Here is a 24369-nt window from a genome sequence, read left to right as displayed (position 1 = left end):
AAGTCCCTTGTCAAGGATAGGGCACATCCTCCAGAAGCAACTGCCATCTTCACTGAAGCTTCAAACAGGAAATGAATGATTAAGAAAGAACCTTGCTGAGGGACCTGACATAGGTGTCACCTTAGTACCTGTCACCAGCATCACCTACACACTTGAGTCACATTCAGTCTTTAATTGGGACAGACATGTTTTGTTTGGTTTTGAGCAGTCATAGATGATTAGATTTGGCCTTAATCCTTTGTAAACCTCCACATGAAGAGCAAATGAAATACCAGCAGGAACAGTATTTTCTATGAATGATGCAGAATATTGCCCCTTTCTTGCATGGACACAAAGCAATGCTTTGCTGCTATGTAGAAGTTCCCTTTACCTTTCCAACCCTGTTTTCCAGCATACTGTACCCAAAATGAAGGTTTACAAGGAAAAAGGAAATGAGATTAGGCTAAGAATTCCTTAATTTTTTCTTGTTTGAGTCTTCTGTACATGCATCTTATGTGTTTGGTCAAATCTGATGTAGGTTATAAATAGCGAGTATTTAAAAAATTATTACTTATATGCGAGTATTTAAAAAAGTTATTACTTATGTGTATGTGTGTTTTGGCTCCATGTATACATGTGTACCATGTGTATGCCTGGTGCCTACAGAGGCTAGAGGAGAGCATTGGATTCCTGCAACCGGAGTTAACAGAAGGTCTTGAGCTGCCGTGGAAGTCGCATCCATTTCTCTCCAGGCCAGCACTGAGTGTTTCTTAATAGAAGGAAGTTGTTAAACATGTCCATAAATAACAACACACATAGTCACCACATCAGAGTTAGATTAGAACCTAAAGACAGAGTTCTTGGTAACAGGAGCACCGTGTGCTAGGAGGTTTAAAATAGATGTCATATGATGCCAATTATAACTCAGTAAAAATTTTCAGCCGTAGGAACCTATGCCGAGAAGAAGCCAAAATGGAGGACGGTCCTGCTTTCTATGGCTTTAAAAACATTTTTCTTACAATGTTTGCAACGTTTTTTTTCTTCAAGCTTTTAATTAAAGTTTTCTTGGCTCTCCTAACCCATTTCTATATCGTCAAAGGAAACAGAAAAGAGGCAGCTAGGATAGCAGAGGAGATCTATGGTGGACTGTCAGGTAAAAAAAAGACTTGAATTTCTTCCCAGCACCTGCAAAAATTCCTCATTTAAAAATCATAGTGAATAGTGTTTCTGGAAGGTAAGATTTTCTTATACTTTTATGCTGAATGGGTAGTTTTAAAGTGTACCTTTCACTTAAAGTAGCAAATATGTTCACTGCACCAATTCGTGAAGGATCTTTGGCTTTATTTTCTTGGAAGTGGGTGGATATAGTCACAGTGATTATTAAAGACGTAAACAGAATAGTGAGTTTTAAAAGCTATCTTGAGAGACTTTCTACTACCCGAAGAGTTCTTAAAGAACATTGTTTCTCTTTGATATTTTCAGTCCTACTAACAAGACAGAACAGTGTAATAAGACTAAAATTCCTTGGGAAATTCAATGCCCAATTAATTTTATTGAGAAGCACTGTGCCATTCTGGATGTATGCATGTTGTGGTGTCCTTTGCAAATGGAATTGGCCGTTTATTACAGGAAGAGAAACTCAGTCACTCAGACCCATTTGTACATCACTGGTGCCAAAGAAAGCACTGAAAAATGAAGGTTATCATCACAGTATGAAACCACTAAGATTTTGGTAAAACATAAAGCATCTTAAAGTCTCATACTTTATAGGGGCCACTCTGCATCCCTTTCAAGAAACAGTTTTGACTTTATTTGTAGTGAGATACTGCAGAAGTAACTGAAGCCTCTGATAGGATTGCCCTTTCCTGGAAGAGGTGGAGAAGTAAGAGGAAGAAGAGGAGGAGGAAGAGGAGGAGGATTCTAAATGTTGAAAGTTGCCCCATGTATTTTTAGTGTTCGCAGGGGTTCCTGGATTGCATCATGCTTTAGTTGGTATCTGTTTCAATTTGCATCCAGGATTCTCTTTCAAAATAGACATGCTTTGTGATTTCAATGCACTACACAACTCGGGGGGGAAAACACTCGACATCAGTGGTCTCACATAGAGAAACAAGTTCTAAAGACGAGCTCTAAAGCAGCAGAATGCTTCAACTAGCTGCTGAAGAAGGTGTCAGAAGGCCTGGACCATGGAAAGAGATTACTTTTGGGGATTATATATGTCACACGTTTCAGGGAGGTATGTAATTTTGGCGGAAAAACATTAATGCCTTAAGTTTCAAATTAAGCATGATTTAGAAAGGTAATTTTGACATAAGTTTGGGCAGAGGCTTCCTAGCATTTGGTGTTCTGTTAGATATGGCATCCTTGTGCTTTAAACTAGGTAAAATCTAATAGGGATCGTGCTGACAGAATGTGTAAAAGGTTTTCTCCAGTTGTTCCCGTGCATGAGTCCTGTCTTCATGCCTATAGTGACGTAGAGATGTTGAGCACTCAGAACCTGTGTGATCATGCTTGGGATTTGAAGCTGGAGCCAAATTCCAAATCTCCTTAAGAGATTCATTCACCCTCTAGCCCAGACATCTTGTTCAAGCTCCTGAACTGTGCTCATTTTCAGATACTGTTCAACACAGCTGGTAGTGAGACTAGTGCATGTAAACCCAGTTTATTTCATGTGTGTGTGTGTGTGTGTGTGTGTATTTGTGTGTGTGTATTTGTCTATGTATATATGTATATGTGTGTCCTTATACCTCTCACATGTATGAGAAGACACTCAGATTTGATACGTGTTTCTGTAATAAGCCAGCAGTAACATACCTGAAACAGGACTTTCTTTTTTGCACGATTCTAACAGTTCTTTTTCTTTTGACATTGTTCATAGTTACATATTTAAACCAACAGCCACATTTTGTGAGCCGGCAGTAGTAGTGCACACTTTTAATTGCAGTATTTAGGAGGCAGAGGCAGGTGGATCTCTGTGAGTTAGAGGCCAGCCTGGTCTGTATCAGTGAGTTCCAGGATAGCCAGGGCTACCTAGTGAAAGTCTGTCTGGAACAAAGCAGGACAAAAAAATAAATAAAGAAGTTTTTGTGACGGTGTTGTTCTCAAACTAGAAATCATCTTTGTAGTTTGTCAGACAAAGGTTTGTTCTGGAACTATGTAATGTTTATTCAGGAAGTTATAGAGAATTGACTTAGAAAGTCTCTCAAGGCAGAGTTGCTTGGTTTTTCTAGTATACAACAATATTTGGACCAAATGAAAACAAATAAAAAGAAATTGCTTAACCAGGTTAAGCCAGGTTTGCTGCCGGAGGTGTGGCCATAAAATTGAGTGGGGGATTTAGAGGTTGGGACATTTTTACACTTGCAGATAGCAGCTCGTAGAATATTAGAAAATTCTTTTTAAAAGAAAAAAAAAGAAACCATTTTAAGGAAAGTTTTCCAAGTTCCATTTATTTTTGTTCCAAAGGGACTGGTAGTGAACAACCACCCTTCTGCCTGACTCCTGTGCATTCCAGTTCAGTATTCTTGCCTTTGATTGTTTTTGTCCCAGCACCTACCTAACCTTTTGCCCTACTTATTTCCCTCATTAATTCATTAAACCTTGGCTTAACTGTCCTCTGGGTTGTTATTATCTCAGGTACCTGCTGACTATTTCCAAGTAGGGACAACGTGTTCCTGGCAGAGGTTCTGCCTGTACGAGTCACCTGTAGCTCAGCCCTCCCACCCTTAATGGGGTTCAAAGGAGCCTTCTTTTTTTCTTTTCTTTTCTTTTCTTTTTTTTTTTTTTTTAGGAGCTGGGGACCGAACCCAGGGCCTTGTGCTTGCTAGGCAAGCGCTCTACCACTGAGCTAAATCCCCAACCCTCAAAGGAGCCTTCTTAATACAGGTCATTAACCACCTTCCTCGTCTGATCAGAACTGGATGCTCTGGTGAATATTCATTTAGCTTCATTGTTCGATAACATTTTCAGTAACTCAGAATTTTCATTGCCATATGTTTTCTTTCTAATGAACCCCAACTATTTTAAAATCTCATTAATCCTAAGTCTTTACCATTATTTTCATTCAGAAATGAAATTCATGGTGTTTGCTCTCTTTGATAAATGCCATAGATGTTGCTTTCTATGACTTCCAAACTTGAACACAGATTGTAAACCCTGGGAACCAGAGGCTGTCTTCTAGAATCATCTCACATTCTCATTGAAATCTGACAAAGTAACAACTTGAAAAAAATGTAAAAGAATTATTGGCACGTATTTTGAATTCTTGGAACTTAAACATATTCCGTCTGAATAGATTATTAATTAAATAAATAATTGGGGGGTGGGATTGTCATGAAATGTATTCAAAGAATCTGAGAACCAGAGATACAAATCACAGTTTGAAAGAAGGAGAAAAAGACTTGAACATTTTCCACACACCTCATCAGGAGTGAACATGTTTGTAAACTATCTTCATAATATATTTGCAGCCTTGTGACCCAGGCGAGGTGCCAAGAAATTAAAAATAGAGTGCCCTAGAAGGCATTGGGTCCTATTTAAGTATTCATGCACTTGGAAAGATTGGTTACATATTTACAGAAAGCAATGGAAAAGTCCTGAACCTGCCAAAACCTTTAGTCCCTAATTTCTTACAATTTGCTCCAATTTGCAAACTGAGAAGGGCAATGAGATACTGTGCTGGGAACAGGAATAAAAGCCACGGGACCTTCTCTGTGGCAGATTCAGGGGCATGGTTGTGTGAAAACCCTCCAGGTCCGTGTAGGGGGCAGCAGTGGAACAATAAAAGGTTACTTCCGGGAAAGTGATTTTTCTTTCCAGTTGGAAATGCAACAAATCTATCACACATTTTTCAAACAAGGTCTCACTATGCAGCTTGGACTGGCCTGGAACTTACCTATAGATCAGACTGGTCTCAAACAAATTCACAAATTCACAGGGATCCCTGCCCCCTGAGTGCTAGGGTGACAGATGTACACAATGCCCATCTCAGAATTTTTTTTTTTCAGGAGCTGGTTTCAGAGTGAGGCTATCTTCAGGCTCTACATAGCCAAAGATGACCTTGAAACTCTGATCCTTAGGCCTTCTCTAGAGTAGAGCATGCTCCACCTCCCCTAGTTTATAGAGTGCCAGAGAGCAAACCCAGGACAGCACTCTTCTAACTTAGCTTCCTATTTCCCCAGCACTTAACAGGGATAACCTGATGCCAAAGTGTCCCAATACAAGTGAGTGCAGTGCTAGGACTGGCAGAATTTAGAAACCAATAGTTCTCAAAAACAGCAAGGATATCTTCTGAACTCCCTCAGCCTGGTTTTATGGTTTTATTTCTAGCGCTTAACTAACTAGCCATGGTGAACTTTTCAAATGGAACAAATTAGGCCATTCATTTCAGGATGTTCTTATGTGTAAAACAAAGAAAATATTCTTCCCATATCTCCCGGAGGCTGTGAGGCTTTAGGCAAGGGGCAGACAAGCGGTGCCTGAAATATGAGGTAAGAATGCTCAGGCACCTGCCTGAGTAAATTGTCCTGTTGTGCTGTATAACCTGGGAGTGAGGCACGGAGAAGGAGCTGCAGAGCAGAGAATAGAGAGGAAGGAACCCAAGGCTATCACCCTTCCCTCTTTCTTGGTGCAGTGGCAGATGGCAACACAGGCTTGCTCAAGTGACCTCAGAATTATGGCTATCCAAGGATCCGGCATTAATAAGGAGACTCTGGAAGAGGCAGGCAACGTTCAGTGGGTAAGCAAGCAGCTGAGGAGAGGCCTGATGGTGCAGGGTTCACCCGCCCAGAGGAAAATCTGCAGTGTTTAACAGCAGAGCTCATGATACTGAAAGCCCCCCTCCCCAAGAAATTCCATGACCATGGACTTCCAACAGTGCCGGTGTCAGAACGGCAAATGCTCATCTCCTGGGAGGACATTGTACCAGCTCTTACCCACTGCTCATGTTTCCTAGCTTTTGTCCCTGAAAAAAAAAAGCAAAACAAAACAAAACAAAAATAAACCAGGAGGGTTTTTTGTTTGTTTTCTTCTCCCAGTTTGGTCAAAGTGCACTAAATCCATTTTTTAAAAAATCCAATGTTTGTGTCTTAATTTTCATGTCAATAAGGGTAGGTTGTCCTCTGGATGCTAGCTCATTCCATGATATCCTGAGGCCCAGTGAGTGGGATTGGCTGTCTCTCCCAGATAATGGGGAGTCATTTGCCCTGTCCCCCTTGCTTCTTTTCATCCTCAAAGGATCAGAGAAACTGGCAGCTGGAAGGAGGAGGCGGGAAGCCTGTTGAAGAACATGCTGTCCTTAGGCATCTAGCTGCTTGGCAGACCAGAGAGAGAGAGAGAGCCATGCTTTCTGCTGGGAGTGGAGAGAAGCTGTGAACTGTGGAGGGATGGGAGATGGCGCATGTTCAGGAGGGGGGCGTGGAGTTCTTTTAAAGACCTAAGTACAGAGATGTACACTAGGGCTTAGTGAACACAAGCAGGGCCAGCACCCAAGGGTGAGAGGCTACTGTTAGTATGGCTCCTACCACGCCCAGCTTCTGTCAGCCCCTCCTCAGGTTGCTTTTGACTCCTAACACCCAAGGTGAGTGTGCCTTCCTTCTTTCCTTGACAGAAACAGAACCCCCACAGTTCACATGTCTTTGTTTAGGGCTGCTTTCACTCAACACAGGGCTTGTGTAGTTCATCCAAATACCACCTAGGGATTGGGCCTAATGGGACTGGTAAACAATGGGAAGTTATTAGAAAGTCTGGAATTGGCTAAAGGATGCACTTAAAGCTCGTTCTTCCTACAGGGAAAGAGATCATCAGAGCCTAAACAGAGGCAAGTTTGAGGAGTCACAACTCCACTTCATGTTGATATCTTAAGCTAATTCTTTTAGGAGTACGTGGCTGCTTAAATCTTGTTTTTATGTTTTGAAAGGGTTACCTCAACAGGTCAGGCCTCCTTTACACAAAATGCTTGGAATCAGAAGTTTTAGATTTCATTTTTTTTCCTCTCCCAGAGTTTAGAAAATTTGATTATCTTGGGGGAGGGAGCCTTAGCTTAAATACTAAATTCATTCATGAAATTTTATGTAACATTTTAAGTCATTTGGGAATGAATTTGAGTTTCATGGGGTGGAATTTTCTATACATGGTAATGTTGTATCAGCACTCCGAAAGTTTTAGTTTTTAGAATGTTCTAGATTTTGATCTTTAGAATAGAAATATTTAATCTGTAGTTATTCAGGCCTCAGGGGTTGACTAACTTATTGCTAGAAGAACAGAATGCCAAAGTCACACTGAAGATTTTGCTGCTTCCATTGCTCTGGCTGCTGAGCTGCTAGCATGGGTAAGGACTGTCTTCAACCCTCTAGTGTCTGTGTTCACATCCAACGTGTCTGAAGCCAAGGCCTTAGATGGGGATGTATATGAGGGGGGGGACTAAAGATGGTAATGCAAAGAGATATTAAAGAAGTTTAGAAATAGTCTGCTTGCCAGCTGGGTTCTGTCTTCTAAGTTAACCATTTATTGTTTTGTAGGTAGTATTTATACCCAGACATGGCATGAAATGCTACAGTATTCAGTAAAGGAAAACAAAGATGCTATATAGAGAATGCTAAATGAGTCAAGTCTCCAAATTTATTTTTTATTGTCAATAGTAGCTAGCCAAACAAGGTCCACAAGGTGTAAACTTATATAAAACAAATAAAAATTCTTGGTTACTTTGACTTAAACGTTTATTTCCCATTTTATGTCCATTATTAGCATTTTCCTTCTGTTTTATTGGTATGGAGTACTTTGGGTTCCATTTTGCTACATGGTATACTTTTTTGCTCTTGGAGAAACTTATTTAAATTTTTTAATTTGAGTATCCCTTAAGAACCAACGAAATGCAAATTCACCCTATGTACTTCGCAACTTGACTGCTCCTCCTCTCACACCATCAGTCTTGCAAATGTCCCATCCTTCTCCAAAAACAGTTCACCTCAATTTTAGGTGTTCTTGGAAACCCTAAGAGGGGGGAAAAAGAGAGTAGTATAGTAGCTAACTCAGAAATCAATGGATACACACACACACACACACACACACACACACACACACACACACACACCAGGGCATATGTTTGTCTATATTAAATGCTTTTATGCTTTTTATGTTTTTATTGAATATTTTATTTATTTACATTTCAAATGTTATCCCCTTTCCCGGTTTCGCCTCTGCAAACCCCCATCCCATCCCCCTATTTCACATTCACAGCAGGAGTATGAGATGACAAACAATTTTTCATCTATTTATTTTTCTCTTGGTTCAAAGTTGTTTCCTGGAGCTACTTTTAACTGAAGAGCTACACGATCAGTACAAGGAATTCCCACTCCTCTGCCAAAGCCCTCCATTCATGTTTATCTAAGTGTTCCATTAATATCTTTCCAGGCGAAGGGGTCCCTTGTAAGGTCAAAGAGCTTTCAGATATTGCGTCTTACCGCCCACATTCTCCTTGAGTCTCCATCTCTTCTGCAACTGGCTTTAGGCCAACTCATTTATAGAATGCCCCTCAACGTGAGTTGCTTCCACGTGTGTTCCTACGAGTCAGACCATGTTTTGGGGACATGAATAGTGCAAGGAGGATGACAGGGTGCTCTTCACGTTGTGCTCCCTCTGATGACATAGATTTTTGGCTCATTGCATTCAGTCTTATGGCACGTGATGCCAATTTGCGTTAGCAATGCTTGGTTTCCTGTGCAGGTCAAGATTGTTTCTATGTCTTTTCTAGTATACTACCATGCACATTCCCTTTATAATTAGGATAGTGGCAATCTGAGCCTGATCCTGTTATTTTGTCTACATTTTTTTTTCAGCTAGTGTCTTTTAGGAAAAAGGATATTGCCTGTATTGGTGATTATTTATATTATTATATAAACAATAAATAAATAAATAAATAATAAATATTATTGAATATTATTATTTATATTATTTATATTATTTTATTATTTATATCAGCAGGTTTCTGTTTTGATGGCATGCATCTTCTTACTGTCATTGATTACTTTGGTGTACAAATTGTCCAATATTTGACTAGAAGTCCCTTTGAGTCATCTACCCTTCCTTCCTTTCTAGAAGATGTTAGAGGCCATAATATTATATATTTTTCTCCTTTCCTCTGGTCTGCGGTTGGCTATTTCTTCCAGGAACCCTGGTTTAGATTTTCTCAGAATATAACTTATACTGTCCGTCTAAATTTCCTTTTATGTCTACATATGTTGAAAATCACTTTGTCATACCAATTACTCCAGTATGACTCTAAGCCCCTACCACTCCAATCCTGTAGAATATTGTAACAGTTCTCATTTTTGTAACCAGAGGAGTAGAGTAGATGCCCTGGGTTCTTATGTTGATAGGAGGTCTACTGAAATGCTTACAGCTTCTGGTCTCATCCATTGAAGGAAAAAGCACCTTTTCCTTGAGGCTTGTAGTGTTTCTTCCATTTCTGGTGGGATTTTGTTTTTATCAAGTTTGTGGACATGGGAAACCTGAACTCTGGGATCACTTAGAAGACACTGATCAGAAAGACCCTTTGCGTTAAGGAAAGGCACAGTGTATACTCCACTTGGTTCAGTATGGAAAAAGAATACACACACTTTGAAAAATGCAGAGAATTTTAAAACTGGAGCAGGTCTGCTTCCAAAACAAACGATTATCCTTGACATTTTTTCATATATAGTTACTTCTCAAATGACAATGAAACTGGTTAGTCTTACTGGCAGAGAAACAATTATAGAAAAAAAAACCCCACTCATAAAACAGTTTGGAGGCTGTCCCTTAGAGAACTTCCCTGCAATATCTGCTTATTAACTGATCAAAAATGGCCTTGAGCACCTGACTATGTGGATGAAGTTGGTTGGCCTTCTGCGAGCCCTGCCAAATAGTAGTTACTATGTCTTTGGTTTACAGATAAGAAAATTGAGATTCAAACGCTTCTGGCAACACACTGCTTTTAGCAGAGAATAGTCCAAGTGGGACGTGAGTCCAGGCAGCCCGGCAGCCCCATGTGTATAGCTCCCTAATGTAACTTTTAGGGATCACACCATCTGAAAGGGGGCATTTTACATTAAAACACACAGATAACATTATCAAAAGAATCAGAAAATTACCTCACCAATTCAGGAAAATGCTCACTCTCTTTCCCTGGGCTTTGCACATGACATGCTGGCTAAGTGCTCGTCTGCTGAGGCATATTCCAGCCCTGTCTTCTATTATTTATTTCTTCAGATCCACTTTGTAGTATACAAGCTTTGGATTTTGAGGTGTGAATGGAGACCAAGTGAAATTATGGGAAATAAAAAACTAACTGGCTCCTTTAGTCCTTCACTTGACATTAGTATTATCAGGGCCAAGTCCTTGGCTTTGTTTATTTGAAAAAATACACACACACACACACACACACACACACACACACACACACACACACACATGTATATATAATTTCTTGTTAAAACTGCCCGTGGATCTTCCAGAGGTCCTGAGTTCAAATCCCAGCAACCACATGGTGACTCACAACCATCTGTAATGGGATCCAATGCCCTCTTCTGGTGTGTTTGAAGACAGCTACAGTGTACTCATATACAAAATAAATAAATAGGGGTTGAGGATTTAGCTCAGTGGTAGAGCGCTTGTCTAGCAAGCGCAAGGCCCTGGGTTCGGTCCTCACCTCCGGAAAAAACAAACAAACAAAAAACTGCCCATGGAAAGGCACTCCACTGTGCTCAACTCCCTGTATTTGACAAGGCCTGATGTTTGGTACAGGTTAGCTATTTTCTCTTTCCTCAAGCCCTGCAGTGGGTGGGCAGCATGAACACCTTGGGGAAAAAGTCTCCTGACTTTCCTTATTTGTCTTTCAGACTGCTGGGCTGATCGGTCCCCACTCCACGAGGCTGCGGCCCAAGGGCGCTTACTGGCTCTTAAAACTTTAATTGCACAAGTAAGTAAACTAAAGACTCCGCCCTCCATGTCTTTGTTCTAATCTAGAATCATTCCGTATTAACTTTGGCCATAGCTGTGTCCAGGTCCAGCACCACCATTTCTGTATCTCCATCCCCGCCCTCTCTGCCCTCCCCGCCCTCCCCGCCCTCCCTGCCCCCAAGTGTTCCTCTGGCTTCTGCTTTCTCTAGGAACTGCTTCATTTTCTGCCCAGTTCTCCTCCTTTCCATTCTGGATCCTCCTTTTCCCAGCAGGAAGCTTCCCTCTAAGGTACAAAGAAGCGGATCCCTAAATTTATGTTGCCTCATCTCATGCCCTTCCGGTGTGCGATAGTGACATCTATCTTGAGAGTGCATTTGTAGGCTACTGGTGTCCTATGAATCACCTCAAAGCATAGTAACTCCAGTCAACAACAAACACACGGATTCTTTAAGTTTCTAAGGGCTCACAGTGCAGTTTCCAGTCAGTGAAGTGGCAGCTAGGTCATGCCGTGACTCATGATGGGGGGAGGGGAGATCTGTTTTCACAGGAAATCTCCTGGGCTTCACCACAGCGTGGTTTTATAAGATAGCAGCTGACTTTTTCCAGAGAAAGTACCTAAGAAAGAAGTCGACAACAACAACAACAACAACAACCAAACAAGCAAACCACTTTATTTATGTGTGTGTGTGTGTGTGTGTGTGTGTGTGTGTGTGTGTGTGTGTTTTGCCTGCATGTATGCCCATGGTTTATGTGTATGTAGTGCCCTCGGAAGCCAGAAGAGGGCATTGGACCAATTGGGACTGGAGTTACAGACAGCTGTGAGCTGCCATGTGGGTGCTGGGAACTGAACCCTGGGTCCTCTGGAAGAGCAGACAGTGCTCTTCACTGCTGAGCCAGCTCCTCAGCGCCCTCATGGTTCGTTTTGTGCCTGCTTTGGCCTGCTTTGGCCTGACATCATTTCTCTTCCTACCCATACTGCATTCATTTGATGTAAGTCTATAAGTGCCGCGCTCATCGAAGGAGAAAGCATTAGCCAAGTGAGGCAGGATTAGGAACTGGGCACCGCTGGGCACCATATGAGAGGCTGCCTCATGGCAACAATGCACAGCTCAAGACCAGGCTCTCAAATAGGTTAATAATCAGATAAACCTTAGGCCTTGGGGAAGATTTAGTGAAGTCTTAGCTATTAACGACGCTGTATTTATATTGGTGACTATATCTCCTGCATGTTAAACAAATATCCAAGGAAAGATTTGTGAAAGAAATAAAAGTATACCCTGCTTTCGCTTTATTTGTTTTGGACTCTACATGTGAGCAGAGGAAGTGAGTCCCTGCTTTCTTTCCCATGTCCTCTGTATCACCTCACCACTTAAAAATCTCTTCCTCCTTTGAATTTAAACAGCTGGGATAGTGAGCATCCTTCCCTCTTAAAATGATTTATTATTTCTGTTTGGTTTTGCTTTTAAATACCTTTCCCCCCCCCAAAATATTTATTGATATGTTTGTATGTATGGGGTGGAAGGGGCATGCTGTGGTGACATTTAGCAGACAATTCTGTGGGAGTGGTTTTAGTTTGCCATATGGGTACCAGGGATCAACTCAGGTCATCAGGCTTGGGGATAATTGCCCTTACCTGCTGAGCCATCCCCCAACCCCTTATTTTTGAGACAGGGTCTCACACATCCCAGGCTAGTTTCCAGCTTGCTAGCTGGAGAACAAAATGACCTTGAACTTCAACTCTTCCTGCTTGCACCTTGAAGGTTCTGGAATGAAAAGCATGTACCACACCCAACTTATGCTGGGCTGAGGATCACACCCAGTTTTCATGCAAGCTAGGCAAATTCCTTTACCAAGTCTCATCATCTCCAACTTCATAGTTGTGTCATTTTTTTAAAAAATAAAATCATCATCAAGGCTCTCCATTTGATCCCCAGAACTTCAAAAATAGTATAAAATGCAAATAGAGACAAAAGGAAAACAGAACCATTACTAATGATAAAGGAAAAAAATAAAGGGAAAATAAAGAGGGAAAAATACATTAAATAGTGACAAGATGAGATATGAAGACGTGTCTCCTTGAGTTATGTATCTGATTGAACCCAGGGCCTCATACATGCTAGGCAGCTCTTTACCACTGTCTTACCTGTTTAGCACAGCACCTTCTTCATAGGTGCTGATTATGAAACTCTGGGTCTTACATGTGTGCTAGTCAAGTGTTCTACCACAGGGAATTCTTGTTTGCTTGGTTTGGTTTGGTTTCTTGAGACATAGTTTCTTTGTGTAGCCCTGGCTGTCCTAGAACTCACTCTGTAGATCAGGCTGGACCTCGAGCTCACAGAGATCTGTTGGTCTCTGCCTCCTCCAAGCTGGGTTGAAAAGCATGCATCACCATTAACTGGTTTGTGTATTTATTTTTAAACACTTTAAATGTCATCAGCCTATTACCTTTTTGTTGGTTTCTTTGCTCTTTGAGACTGGACAGGCCTCCAAATTACTAGTAGAGGTTGTCCTTAAATTCAGTCTTGCTGCCTCACCCCACCTCCAATGCTGGGGTTACAGTCATGCACCAGCAAGCCCAGCCTTGCCTTTCGTGACATCACCTCTATACTAAGACCATGCTATTTTAGTAGTGTAATGAAGTGTGTAGGAGCATATGTAGAAAACCTTAACTTTTCTTGCTATAATCCCATTTCTTTGCCTTTTGCAACTACTCAAAAATAATCTATTTTTATTTAAGATTTATTTTTTTTTCTTTTTCTTTTTTTCGGAGCTGGGGACTGAACCCAGGGACTTGTGCATGCTAGGCAAGCGCTCTACCACTGAGCTAAATCCCCAACCCCTATTTTTTTTCTCCTCTCTCTCTCTCTCTCTCTCTCTCTCTCTCTCTCTCTCTCTCTCTCTCTCTCTCTGTGTGTGTGTGTTTGCCATGTGTATCTTAGTGCCCTTGGGATCCAGGATGCATTGGAAGCCAGAGTTGTGGGCCACCTGACGTGTGTGCCTGGAACTGAACTCTGGTCCACGAGAAGAGCAGCAACTGCTTTAAAGACAGAGCTCTCTCTCTCCAACCACCTATAATCTATTCTTTAAAAGGAAATTTTATTTATTCATATATGTATTTATTTATTGTGTGTGGCATGTCATTCTACATTGAGCTATCTTGCTGGCCCATATTTTCTATACTTCAAAAACTTGTGTTGTATGTAGGTCATGTACTCACTGAGTACAACATTAAACCACTCTGAATAAATTCAATTAAAACCTTCTTAGTGGTCACGCTGTCTTTGACAGCTGGCTCACCTCACGTCTTATATATGATTTGCGCATTTTTTGTATTATTCACTTTCTCATGCAGAATTTGGAGAGTCCTATCTTGCCCAGTGGTTCTTAACCCGTTGGCCACTACCCCTTTGCAGGGGAATCCAGCTACCCTTACACAGGGTCACACATCAGGTACTCTGCATATCAGATATTTACAATTCATAACGGCAGCAAAATTACAGATCTGAAGTAGCAACGATGATAATTTTATGTTTGAGGGGTCACCACAACATGAGGAACTGTATTAGAGGGTCGCAGCATTAGGAAGGTTGAGAACCACTTCTTTAGACAGTCTTTCAGGCCTGCAGAATGTCACTTGTCCATTGCAGGACCCTGAATGATATGTTTCTAGTACAATGCTGCCACCTTGTGGACTAGGCTATTTCAAGTTGTTTTTTTCTATTCCTTTCTTTTCATTTCCCCCTTCTCCTTCACTTGCCTTTCCTTTCCTCTTTTCTTCTCTGTTATTACTGAATAGCAAGTACTTATTTCTTAAAATGAAATCATGTATGTAGAAGATAAAGAAAAGGAAGAAGATAGTTCCTAACTGGGATATACGTAGGGTTTTTGAAGCCCTGTTCTCAAACTGTCTTTTCTTCATACCACCTTCCACCAGAAAAATATCTATACCACTCTGTGAGTGTATGTGTGTGTAAATATGTGCGTATGTATTCGTGCATGCGTGTATAGGTAACACTATACATATAATAGGTGCACAGATCAAACATTTGCCCTTTTAAAAATCACAAAAGTTTTACCCTAAAACATTTTACTTTATTCATTTATTTATTTAACATTTTAGACTGGGTCTTTCTATATAGTCCTGGCTGTTCTGGAACTTACTCTATAGACCAAGCTGGCGTTGAACTCACAGAGATCAAGGCTGCCTCTGTCTCTCCTGTGCTGGGATTAAAGGCATGTGTGCCAGTATCTGGCAATTTTTCCCCTATTTCCTAAAGGAGACTTTAGAATATGTTTCAGCATGCTTCCTGTAGCAGAATATTATCCATCTATTGCATAACAACAACAACAACAACAACAACGTATTTCTTTCTCCAGAGTAGACTCTTGGAGGACAGAAGCTGAGGCCATAAACTTCAAAGACCCATGTCCTAGTACGTTGCCTGGGGCAGAACAAAAGACTCTGAGGTTCCATGCTGTGTTTAAAGATTTATTATTTTTTCAGTGTACGCCTGAGTGTGTTCACGTGCATGTGTGCATGTGTGCCTAAGTGTGAATGCAGACACCATAGGAGGCTAGAGACATCAGATCCACTAGGAGCTGGAGTTACAGACAGTTGTGAGCAGCCTGACTTGGTGTTTGAACCCAAACATGGGTTCTCTGCAAGAACAGTGCTCATTCCTAAATGCTGGGCCATCTCTCCAGTCCCCAGTGCTGTGTTTAGAATCCCACAGTAATGCTTTCTACTCTATTCCTTATGGTGCTAGTATCACTGCCCTCACCCAGATGTCTAAAAGAGAAACTCGCTGAACGGAATTGCTTGATTTGCCCTGATGGATGCAGCATTTAATTTTCTTTTCTCCAAACTGCAGGGCATCAATGTGAATCTGGTAACAATCAACCGGGTCTCCTCTCTCCACGAGGCATGCCTTGGGGGTCATGTGGCCTGTGCTAAGGCCTTACTGGAAAATGGTGCACATGTGAGTACTGCCCTAGCTGGCTCAGTTGGCTTTGTCTGCTTTCACTAAGGAGACATTACTTTCTAGAGTGTTTACTCACCGAGCAATGGGAAGGTCTGGCACCAGTCACATGTATATACTATCATTTGGGCTATTCTTCTCTTTTCAGTCTATATAACCTACATGTGAATACTCAGATGTGTTCATTAAAAGAACATTTTGTTGTAAAGCATAAATAACACATTTCAACAGAACAATGAAATGCTTCAATTCCCTAAGTCAACCATCATTTTAAGTTGTACATTATCAAAGTAAATGAGTTTGTAATATAAAACACATTGTGAACTGTTTTAGCTTCTGGCCCATTGCTGTGATAAAACACCTTGATAAAAGCATCTTAAAAGAGAAAGGGTTTATTTTTGCTCACAGCTCCAGGTTATAGACCACCATGGCTGACAGGAAAGTCATAGTGCCAGGAGTCTGAAGTCTGGCCACAGTACAACTGAAGGCAGAAAAGGAGAGCAATAAATACATTGCACACTAGTGCTCGGATTACTCTCTCCACTCTTATGCAGTCTAGGGTCTTCTATCAAGGGAATGGTTCCACCCACAGTGGGCAATTTTTCCCACCTCAAATAAGGTAACCAAGATAATCCTGGAACTGCAGACATGGTTCAGTGATTAAGAACATTTGATGCTCTTCCAGAGGACCAGAGTTTGATTCCCAGTACTCACTGAGCAGCTCATTGCTGCCTGTAACTTCCAGCTCCACGGAGATTACGCCTTCTACTGGCCACTGTGGAGCCTGAACCTGTGTATGTTCTCTACTATAATTAAAAATGAAATAAATATTAAAAAAAACCTTCCACAGGTGGATGGAGGTCCATCTCCTAGACAAGACTAACTTCTGCCAAATTGAAAAACATACAAAACATCACTTAAACTTTATTTCTAGTATCTGCCTTAACAGAGAATATTCGAGTTGCTTTTAACTATCACAGCTTCTGAAAATCTCAGTGACACTGTATTTAGTTTCCAGATAGTGTTTTGTTACAACTTCTATTCTATGTCCTAGTCCTTTTACTCTCTATTTTATGAGCTATATGATCTTTAAGTATTAGTAATGATTGTTTTTACATCTAAATGAACGTTGAGTTTCTATGTGTAAAACTGAATATGAAAGTCTCTTGAACAGCAATATTTTCCAGTGCCTTCATGGTCAGCCCACACTTCTGCTAGGTGCTGCACCTCCAGGTTACTGCTCATGGGTGATGAACGATGTAGTTGTTGCCATACAACAACCATTTGCTTTCAAACTCTGTGCTTGGAGTCACAAGCTGATTATTGGTGGGAAATGCTATATATTTCTCCTTTTTAGAATGGAGTATTTGTGTGGGGAAGAAAGAGAACAACAAAACAATGGTCTCTCATTGTTGATGTTTTTTTAAATAGTTGATAAGTGCTCCAATCTATCCTTTAACAGTTCTATTAGAACAAGAAAGGAACAGGAGAAAGTGGGTCAATCAGTAGATAGCCTTCATAACTGGCTGACCCATCAATATCCAAAATCCAGTACACCTGAAATGTGTCATATCCTTTCTACTACACTGGCCTCTTATTATTTTAGGTTCCAGTTTCAGATACTGGATACATTTCTTTTCTGGTCTCCTAGGCCTGAGAATCATCTTTCATCTGCCGATACCCTATCTAATTCATCATAAAATCCAACTAACTTTCACTTCTTATTTCTCAGATTTATGTTGTCCTTTGTTTTTCTGCCACATCGATCAGAAGAATTTATTATTTTATCCAAAGTCGCTTTGGGTGCGTGTTTCTCTTCTTTGATAAATTTAAATTGACTTAAGAAGAGGTGATTAATTGTTTTACCCTTGCTTCCACACATTGGCAACTGGAGGCTAGAGATCAGTTAAAAGTACTGGCTGCTCTACCAGAGGACCTGGGGTTTGATTCCTGGCACACATGGTGGTTTACAACATCTGTAACTCAAGTCGCAGGGGATCTGAGTCCCCTTTCTAGTCTTTACAGACACAAAGCACACACATAGGGCAACAACTTCCAACCCCAACATTGGCAGCTAGTAAGGTGCACAACAAATGTTCTATGGCATGAGCTGAGAGACAATGATAGGAGATCAAATAGGAAGGCACAGTTTTAAGTATTTCGCATAGAATAACTCACTTGATCTATCAATGATGTCATGGGTTTTTAAAATTCCATCAAGGTATGGAGTGCCCTCAGACCTCTGGCAGCATGAGGGAGTTTCTCCGGTTACACACATAGGAATATGCACTTGGTAAGGAGTGAGCAAATCCTGTGAGTTTTGTTTTGCCCAATATTAGGTCAACGGACTGACTGTCCATGGGGCCACTCCCCTCTTCAATGCTTGCTGCAGTGGCAGTGCTGCCTGTGTCAATGTACTGTTGGAGTTTGGAGCCAAGGCCCAGCTTGAGGTCTACCTGGCTTCACCTATCCATGAAGCAGTGAAGAGAGGTAAGTAAGCCACTCCAGGACACACAGAATAGCGGGGGGCTGATGGCAGTTTGCATGGAATGGTGGTCTAAGTGTTAGTCCAGATGTTTTTACCTACAGGCACGTGTCACCACATCTGGGCTTGTATACTTGCAATTGAAACCTCTTGAGGGTCTTCAAGTTTAACTCAGACTAGGCTCAGTTTCTGTTCTGCCAAAACATTTAAAGAGGTAAGAATTATTCAGAAGAAAAATTGGTCCTGATTATGTTTTCTCTAAAGAAAAGGCTGGTTGAATTAATTAGTAATAACTGCTTGTGTGAACAGGTGTGTGTGTGTGTGTATGAATGCATGTGTACATGTGTGTTTTGCCTGTGTATTTGTGTGTATGTGTATGAATGCATGTGTACATGTGTGTTTTGCCTGTGTGTGTGTATGTGTGTGTGTGTGTGTGTGTGTGTGTGTGTGTGTGTATCATGTGCATGCAGTGGCCTAAGCATCAGATCCCCCTGGCACTGGAGTTATAGGTTATTGTGAGCTGTCATATGGGTGCTGGGAATTGAACCTGGGACCTCTATAAGATTAGCAGGTGCTCTTAACTATCTAGCCATCCTTCCAACCTCACAGATAAAACTTTTGAGGAAACATTTAAAACTATTGTCCAACTTTTATCAGTACCTCCGAAGAATTCCTTCATGTAGAATCCATTGATATACTGAAAATTAACGATGTTGAGCTTGTCATTGGTCAAAGTCTACACAGAGAATGCTTGCTGATGTAATTCTCCCCAGCTAGTGAATTTGTAAGTTATTTGGGGGTTATATTCTATACTTGAAGCTTTGGATTCATTCTCATCTGTGTCTTCCAGTCTAGCCAAGTAAAGTTGCAGGTTCTCCTTTACAGGTGTGGGTGAAGAAGAGGTTAGTAATGGACAGGAAGTGGGACTGAGCCTTGGTTTGAGCACTGGTAGTAATAGGGGTCATTTATCCCTCTGCTTCTAAAGTTTCCCTGGAACAAGCATTTTCATGGTTTTATTTTGCAGATTTCTACTTATGATTTCCAAAACAAAGTGTTTTTCTTCTAATACAGAAGAAAAACCTGTTACTTCTTTTTGAAAATATCTTGTGTATATGGGTATTTTCCCTGGGTGTGTCTGTGTGCCACATCATACAATGCCCTTAGAAGCTAGAATTCCCTGAGATTGGAGTTAGAGACAGTTGGGAGTCACCTTGTGGTGCTGGGAATCGAACCCAGGTCCTCTGGAAGAACAGAAGCAAGTTTTAACCATTGCACCATCTCTCCAGCACCCCTGTTCTCTGTAATTTAAAAATTTTAAAAGCCCATTCTCGAAAGCAATCCTGGGATTCTGTGCATATTCAACATGTTCCTGTGTGAGTGAGGCTATCTTATGTTCCACAGGTCACAGAGAGTGCATGGAGATTCTGCTGGCAAATAATGTTAACATTGAACAAGAGATTCCTCAGCTGGGAACTCCTCTGTATGTGGCCTGTACATACCAGAGAGTTGATTGTGTGAAGAAGCTTCTAGAACTAGGTAATTATTAGAATATTCCTAATGAGATGAACATGCCAGACTTCTATTATTTTGTTTTAGTTTTTGGTTTACCCTACACAGGGTTTCTCTATGTAGCCCTGGCTGTCCTGAAGCTCTGTCTGTAGACCAGGCTGGCCTTGAACTTATAGAGATCCACCTGCCTCTGCCTCCCAACTACTGGACTTAAAGAAAGGAGCCACCATTGCCTGACTTTTTAAAAAAAATTAAATAGCTCCAAAGGTAGCATTCTTATCAGGTTAGAAAAATTCCTGATTGCATTGGATGCTTGAAAACTAGATGCAGAACTCATCTAGAGAAACAAGTGTTTATATTTATCTCTTAGTTCTGCTTCCATCGATGCTGGCCTTATACAGCAAGTATACTTCTCCTTGTTGGTGGCAATATGGCTGCCACAAAGTCTTGTGCTTGTAATGAGAAGGAATACTAGTTCTCTTTAAGACACATGCACGGACATCTCTGAAGGGATCATGTTGGCAAAGGGAATACTGGCTATTGATGGACTTAGGGCTATACCTCAGCTTTCTCTGCAGTCATTAGGTTTCTCTCAGGACTCACAAACTGAGAATCACAAGAAGATGTCTCTACAAAGGGAAAGCAATATATGGGGTGTGGTGACCATTTGCAGCAGACCAGCTTACTTCTCTCCTGCTAAGGCAGCCATTTTCCACTTCAGAGTGTCATATACAGAAACCACCTTTCCAGGGAAAAGTGAAATACTTCAAAACTCTCACTTTCTTTGTGATTTAAAACACTTAGCTACTGGTGTAAACGGGTAAGCTACAGGAAGAAACTTTTGTTGAGAAATTTAACCTTCAAGATGTTCTTTTATATTTATTTTACTCTTATCATTTACAAATTTTATGTTGATTTTGGGAATCTCTTTTTGAGCCTCCAATGAGATAAATACTAAATAAATGTCTTCCAATCTTTTGCCAAATAACCATGTAATATTTTGTTTTGTGTGTTAGAACTGTGCGTGTGTGTGCGTGCATGTGTGCGTGTGTTAGCACCTAACTTCATTTTTCACACTGAACTGTCTTGGAGTAGTCTTCACAGACATTGCTGATGTTCTGGGCTTAAGTCACATAGTCTCAAAGATTGGTTAATGACACCAGGGTGTTTATATACAACAGCTCATTGTGTCTTATATTCATTCACACTTAGTGTTGACTGTGACCATGTGCTTTATTAAGGAGCCAGTGTTGACCACGGTCGGTGGCTGGATACCCCACTGCATGCTGCAGCAAGGCAGTCCAGTGTGGAGGTCATCAATCTGCTCACTGAGTATGGGGCTAACCTGAAACTCAGAAACTCGCAGGGCAAAAGTGCTCTTGAGCTCGCTGCTCCCAAAAGTAGTGTGGAGCAGGCACTCCTGCTCCATGAAGGTAAGAAGGGCTGGGTATTTGCTTCTCCTCCCTAAGCACACTGCCATTTCACCCCTAGACTATTCCTCTTTATTCCTTTCTCCTTTTAATGGTTTCGAGAGAAGGTCAAGTCCTGTGGTGTCCCTCAGATTTTTTGGGTCTTTATTTTACACACTGTATTTGTTGTTTCATTTTATTTTCCATGACAAGAAAATGGCCAGACAACTTTGTTTTCACCCAGAAATGATTTATTAGCTGTGTTTATCATAGAAAAAGCACACAATTGAATAGGGGTTGGGGATTTAGCTCAGTGGTAGAGCGCTTGCCTAGCAAGCGCAAGGCCCTGGGTTCGGTCCCCAGCTCCGAAAAAAGAAAAAAGAAAAAGAAAAAAAAAAAAAGAAAAAGCACACAATTGAATAAATCAAAGCTCACCTTTGTGATGTTGTGAGGTAGGCCGTGAATAAATTAGACAGACATACTACATAAGAACCATCAATAATGGCCAAGTATACAGTTTGTGCTCCCATAAGATCAAATCATCACATAGCACCATAGCCATTTTAGTTTGTGTAAATGCTTTCTATGGTGTTTACATAATGCTGACGATACCTAAGAATGTGGATTTCAGAACTTACCTGGTTTGGGTAAATGGCACCTGATGGTATTTGAGTTCAGACTGTAGGGAGGAGAGGTGATACGTTTCAGAAAGCTGACAAAATGGTGATGTGGTTTGCTTCTTCTCCCGATCAGGGAGTACTGGGGGTCAGCATTCCACACCCCCTTACTCTGATTTCCACCATAGGCACAAACAGAAACTATAGATGCTGAGGATGAAGAACGAGCTGCAATGTTTCATATCTATACTCAAAAAGAGAACCCCTTACACATCCATACATTGAGAGAATGTTTTCTGAGCCTTCTCAGAGGGGTGTGTCAGGGAGGGTAGTAAGGATAATCATAATGATTCAGCATTACGAGGGCCTCCAAGGAGATTCCTTTGAAACAAAGATTAACCTCATTGAATTCTTAAATGCACTTAGAACTTTATAGAAACCCAAAGGATTCCAACTATGAATGAGAAAAGTGAGGCATAGAGGAATTTGTTTCTAAAGCATAACACACCTACTGGAACGAAGCACTAGGGTGCAAAGCAAGCCACTTGACCCCACAACAAGCACTCTCCAGGCCCCAAGACTGAATTCAAATCTCCTTAAACAATGTACACAGTAAGGGGTCTTTCTTGTGTTTTGTGAAACCCTCCCATGTCTTATGTCGTACCCACTGAAATACCTGATTTATTGTTTTGCCAACAGTTTCTATCAGTGCTTTAAAAAACCTAATGTGCCAACAAATTCCCCGAGACTTTATTAAAATACAGATTTAATCAAGGTGGTCCAAGTGGGTCCTAAACTGTCTATTTATCTGGCTCCCACACTTTAATTAGCACTGATATATATATATATATATATATATATATATATATATTGATATATATGTACATATATATATGTATATATGTATACTGTACATATATATATGTAGATTCCATGAGACTAAATTCAGGGAAAAATGGGTCGAAGTGATTAGAGTCCTTTTCTATACATAGCTATTGAGGTGGAACCCTTGCAAGAACAGGGGTCCTTTCAGGCATGAGGTGGTAGCCAGGACTACCATATAGGCAGTTAGTACTGGGAGGTCCCAGGGGTACTTTGAGGACTACTTTGTCCCTGGTTCAACTCCTAGCAGTAACTGTGTGACTACAGAGGCAACTCTTTCCGCTCACACCTTCTCTGCAGTTGTCCCTCTGTCTTAGAGCCCTGCACCCCAGTGCTTTTCGCTTCGTCCAGCCTATCACTTCTATAAACACAGGACATAGTGAGGGAGATGCACTCCCTACGGATCAATACTTCTTTCCTAGCCCATGGAGAGTGAATTTCTCAGTAAGTTATTATTGGAGGAGCAACTTAAAGGACATCCTCTACAAAAGGGCAACTCAGAATCCTCTGCTTGTAAGATTTATCATCATTTGCTAATTCTTTTCCCATTCAATTATGCTTCTAGTATTCAGATCTCCTTTTCTACCCCACTGTGAGGTTCATGCTATTTTTATTCCCTCCTCCCCCCAGGTCCACCTGCTCTTTCTCAGCTCTGCCGCTTGTGTGTCCGGAAGTGCTTGGGCCGCACATGTCATCAAGCCATCTACGCACTAGGTCTGCCAGAACCCCTGGAAAAATTCCTCTTATACCAATAGTTGGAAACATGTTGCCTGCTGTAGGACACTTAATATACACATTCAGTGGCTTAACCCACTATCCTAAAAATCTGCTTACCTAATTAGAATAAAGCCTTCATAAATCCAAATACTTGCGTTGAACAAACTCCTGGTTAGTTTAATGGTTGCCAAGAGATAACCAGAAACCTTTCAGTTTTTAACTCTTGTTAATTTAAAATCAAACTGAAATAGATGGAAAATAATAATCTATTTTTGGATAATTCAGGACCCTCCAGTATCTGGGGCTGGGGTCCGCATTTTGAATACTGAATAGACACACACACAGGTAGATAAGGTTAAATTAAACTACTTAAAGAATGCCCTGGATTCAGTCCTCCAGTATATTTTTTTAGTTTGTTGTTTTCCTAAAATAAATTTCTGTAGTGATTTTGATTTCTTTTAATTTTTAAAAATATATAAGTAACTAAGTAGGGATGGAGAAATGGCTGAGGAGTTACGCTCGCTGCTCTTGCTGAAGACTTGGTTTGGTTCCCAGAACTCACATGGCAGCTCACAACCTTATGTGAGCCCAGTTTCAGAAGTCCTGATGCCCTCTTCTGGCTGCTACAGGTACTACATGCACATGCTGCATAGACATAAAACCACATGTACACATAAACATAAAAATAAAAATAAATGACGCTTTGAAAACTAATTAAGTAATTTAGAAACATCGAAATTAAATGGGGCTCCTGGTGGAATACAGTCTTGGTGAATAAGAAAGATGATTGAAGCGATTAGCTCACCAGAGGTTGAAATCTGTTGCTTGTTACTTGTTATATTAAACACTTTTGTGAA

At 40.9% G+C, this 24369-nt stretch overlaps 1 protein-coding gene across 3 annotated transcripts; it reads left to right on the top strand.

The window, feature by feature from the left end:
- Window positions 1-824: 824 nt before the first annotated feature.
- On the top strand, window positions 825-24226 carry Asb11 (ankyrin repeat and SOCS box containing 11). 3 transcript variants are annotated; one of them, XM_006256858.5, is made up of 7 exons: window positions 825-1132; window positions 10854-10933; window positions 15786-15893; window positions 18233-18383; window positions 19780-19914; window positions 21129-21320; window positions 23426-24226. In XM_006256858.5, the coding sequence occupies exons 1-7, from the start codon at window positions 880-882 to the stop codon at window positions 23548-23550; spliced, it is 1044 nt and encodes a 347-aa protein (XP_006256920.3). In that variant the 5' UTR covers window positions 825-879; the 3' UTR covers window positions 23551-24226. The 3 variants fall into 3 exon arrangements, with proteins under 3 accessions (XP_006256920.3, NP_001100432.1, XP_008771388.1); NM_001106962.1 differs by lacking the exon at window positions 825-1132 and adding an exon at window positions 2095-2215 and having other exon boundaries at window positions 23426-23955; XM_008773166.3 differs by lacking the exon at window positions 825-1132 and adding an exon at window positions 6118-6556.
- The last annotated feature ends 143 nt before the right edge of the window (window positions 24227-24369 follow it).

The sequence above is a fragment of the Rattus norvegicus genome, chromosome X (genome assembly GCF_036323735.1).
Source record: "Rattus norvegicus strain BN/NHsdMcwi chromosome X, GRCr8, whole genome shotgun sequence".
NCBI lineage: Eukaryota > Metazoa > Chordata > Mammalia > Rodentia > Muridae > Rattus > Rattus norvegicus.
The sequence above is the reverse complement of the archived record's forward strand: the minus strand, read 5'-3'. Positions and strand labels throughout refer to the sequence as shown.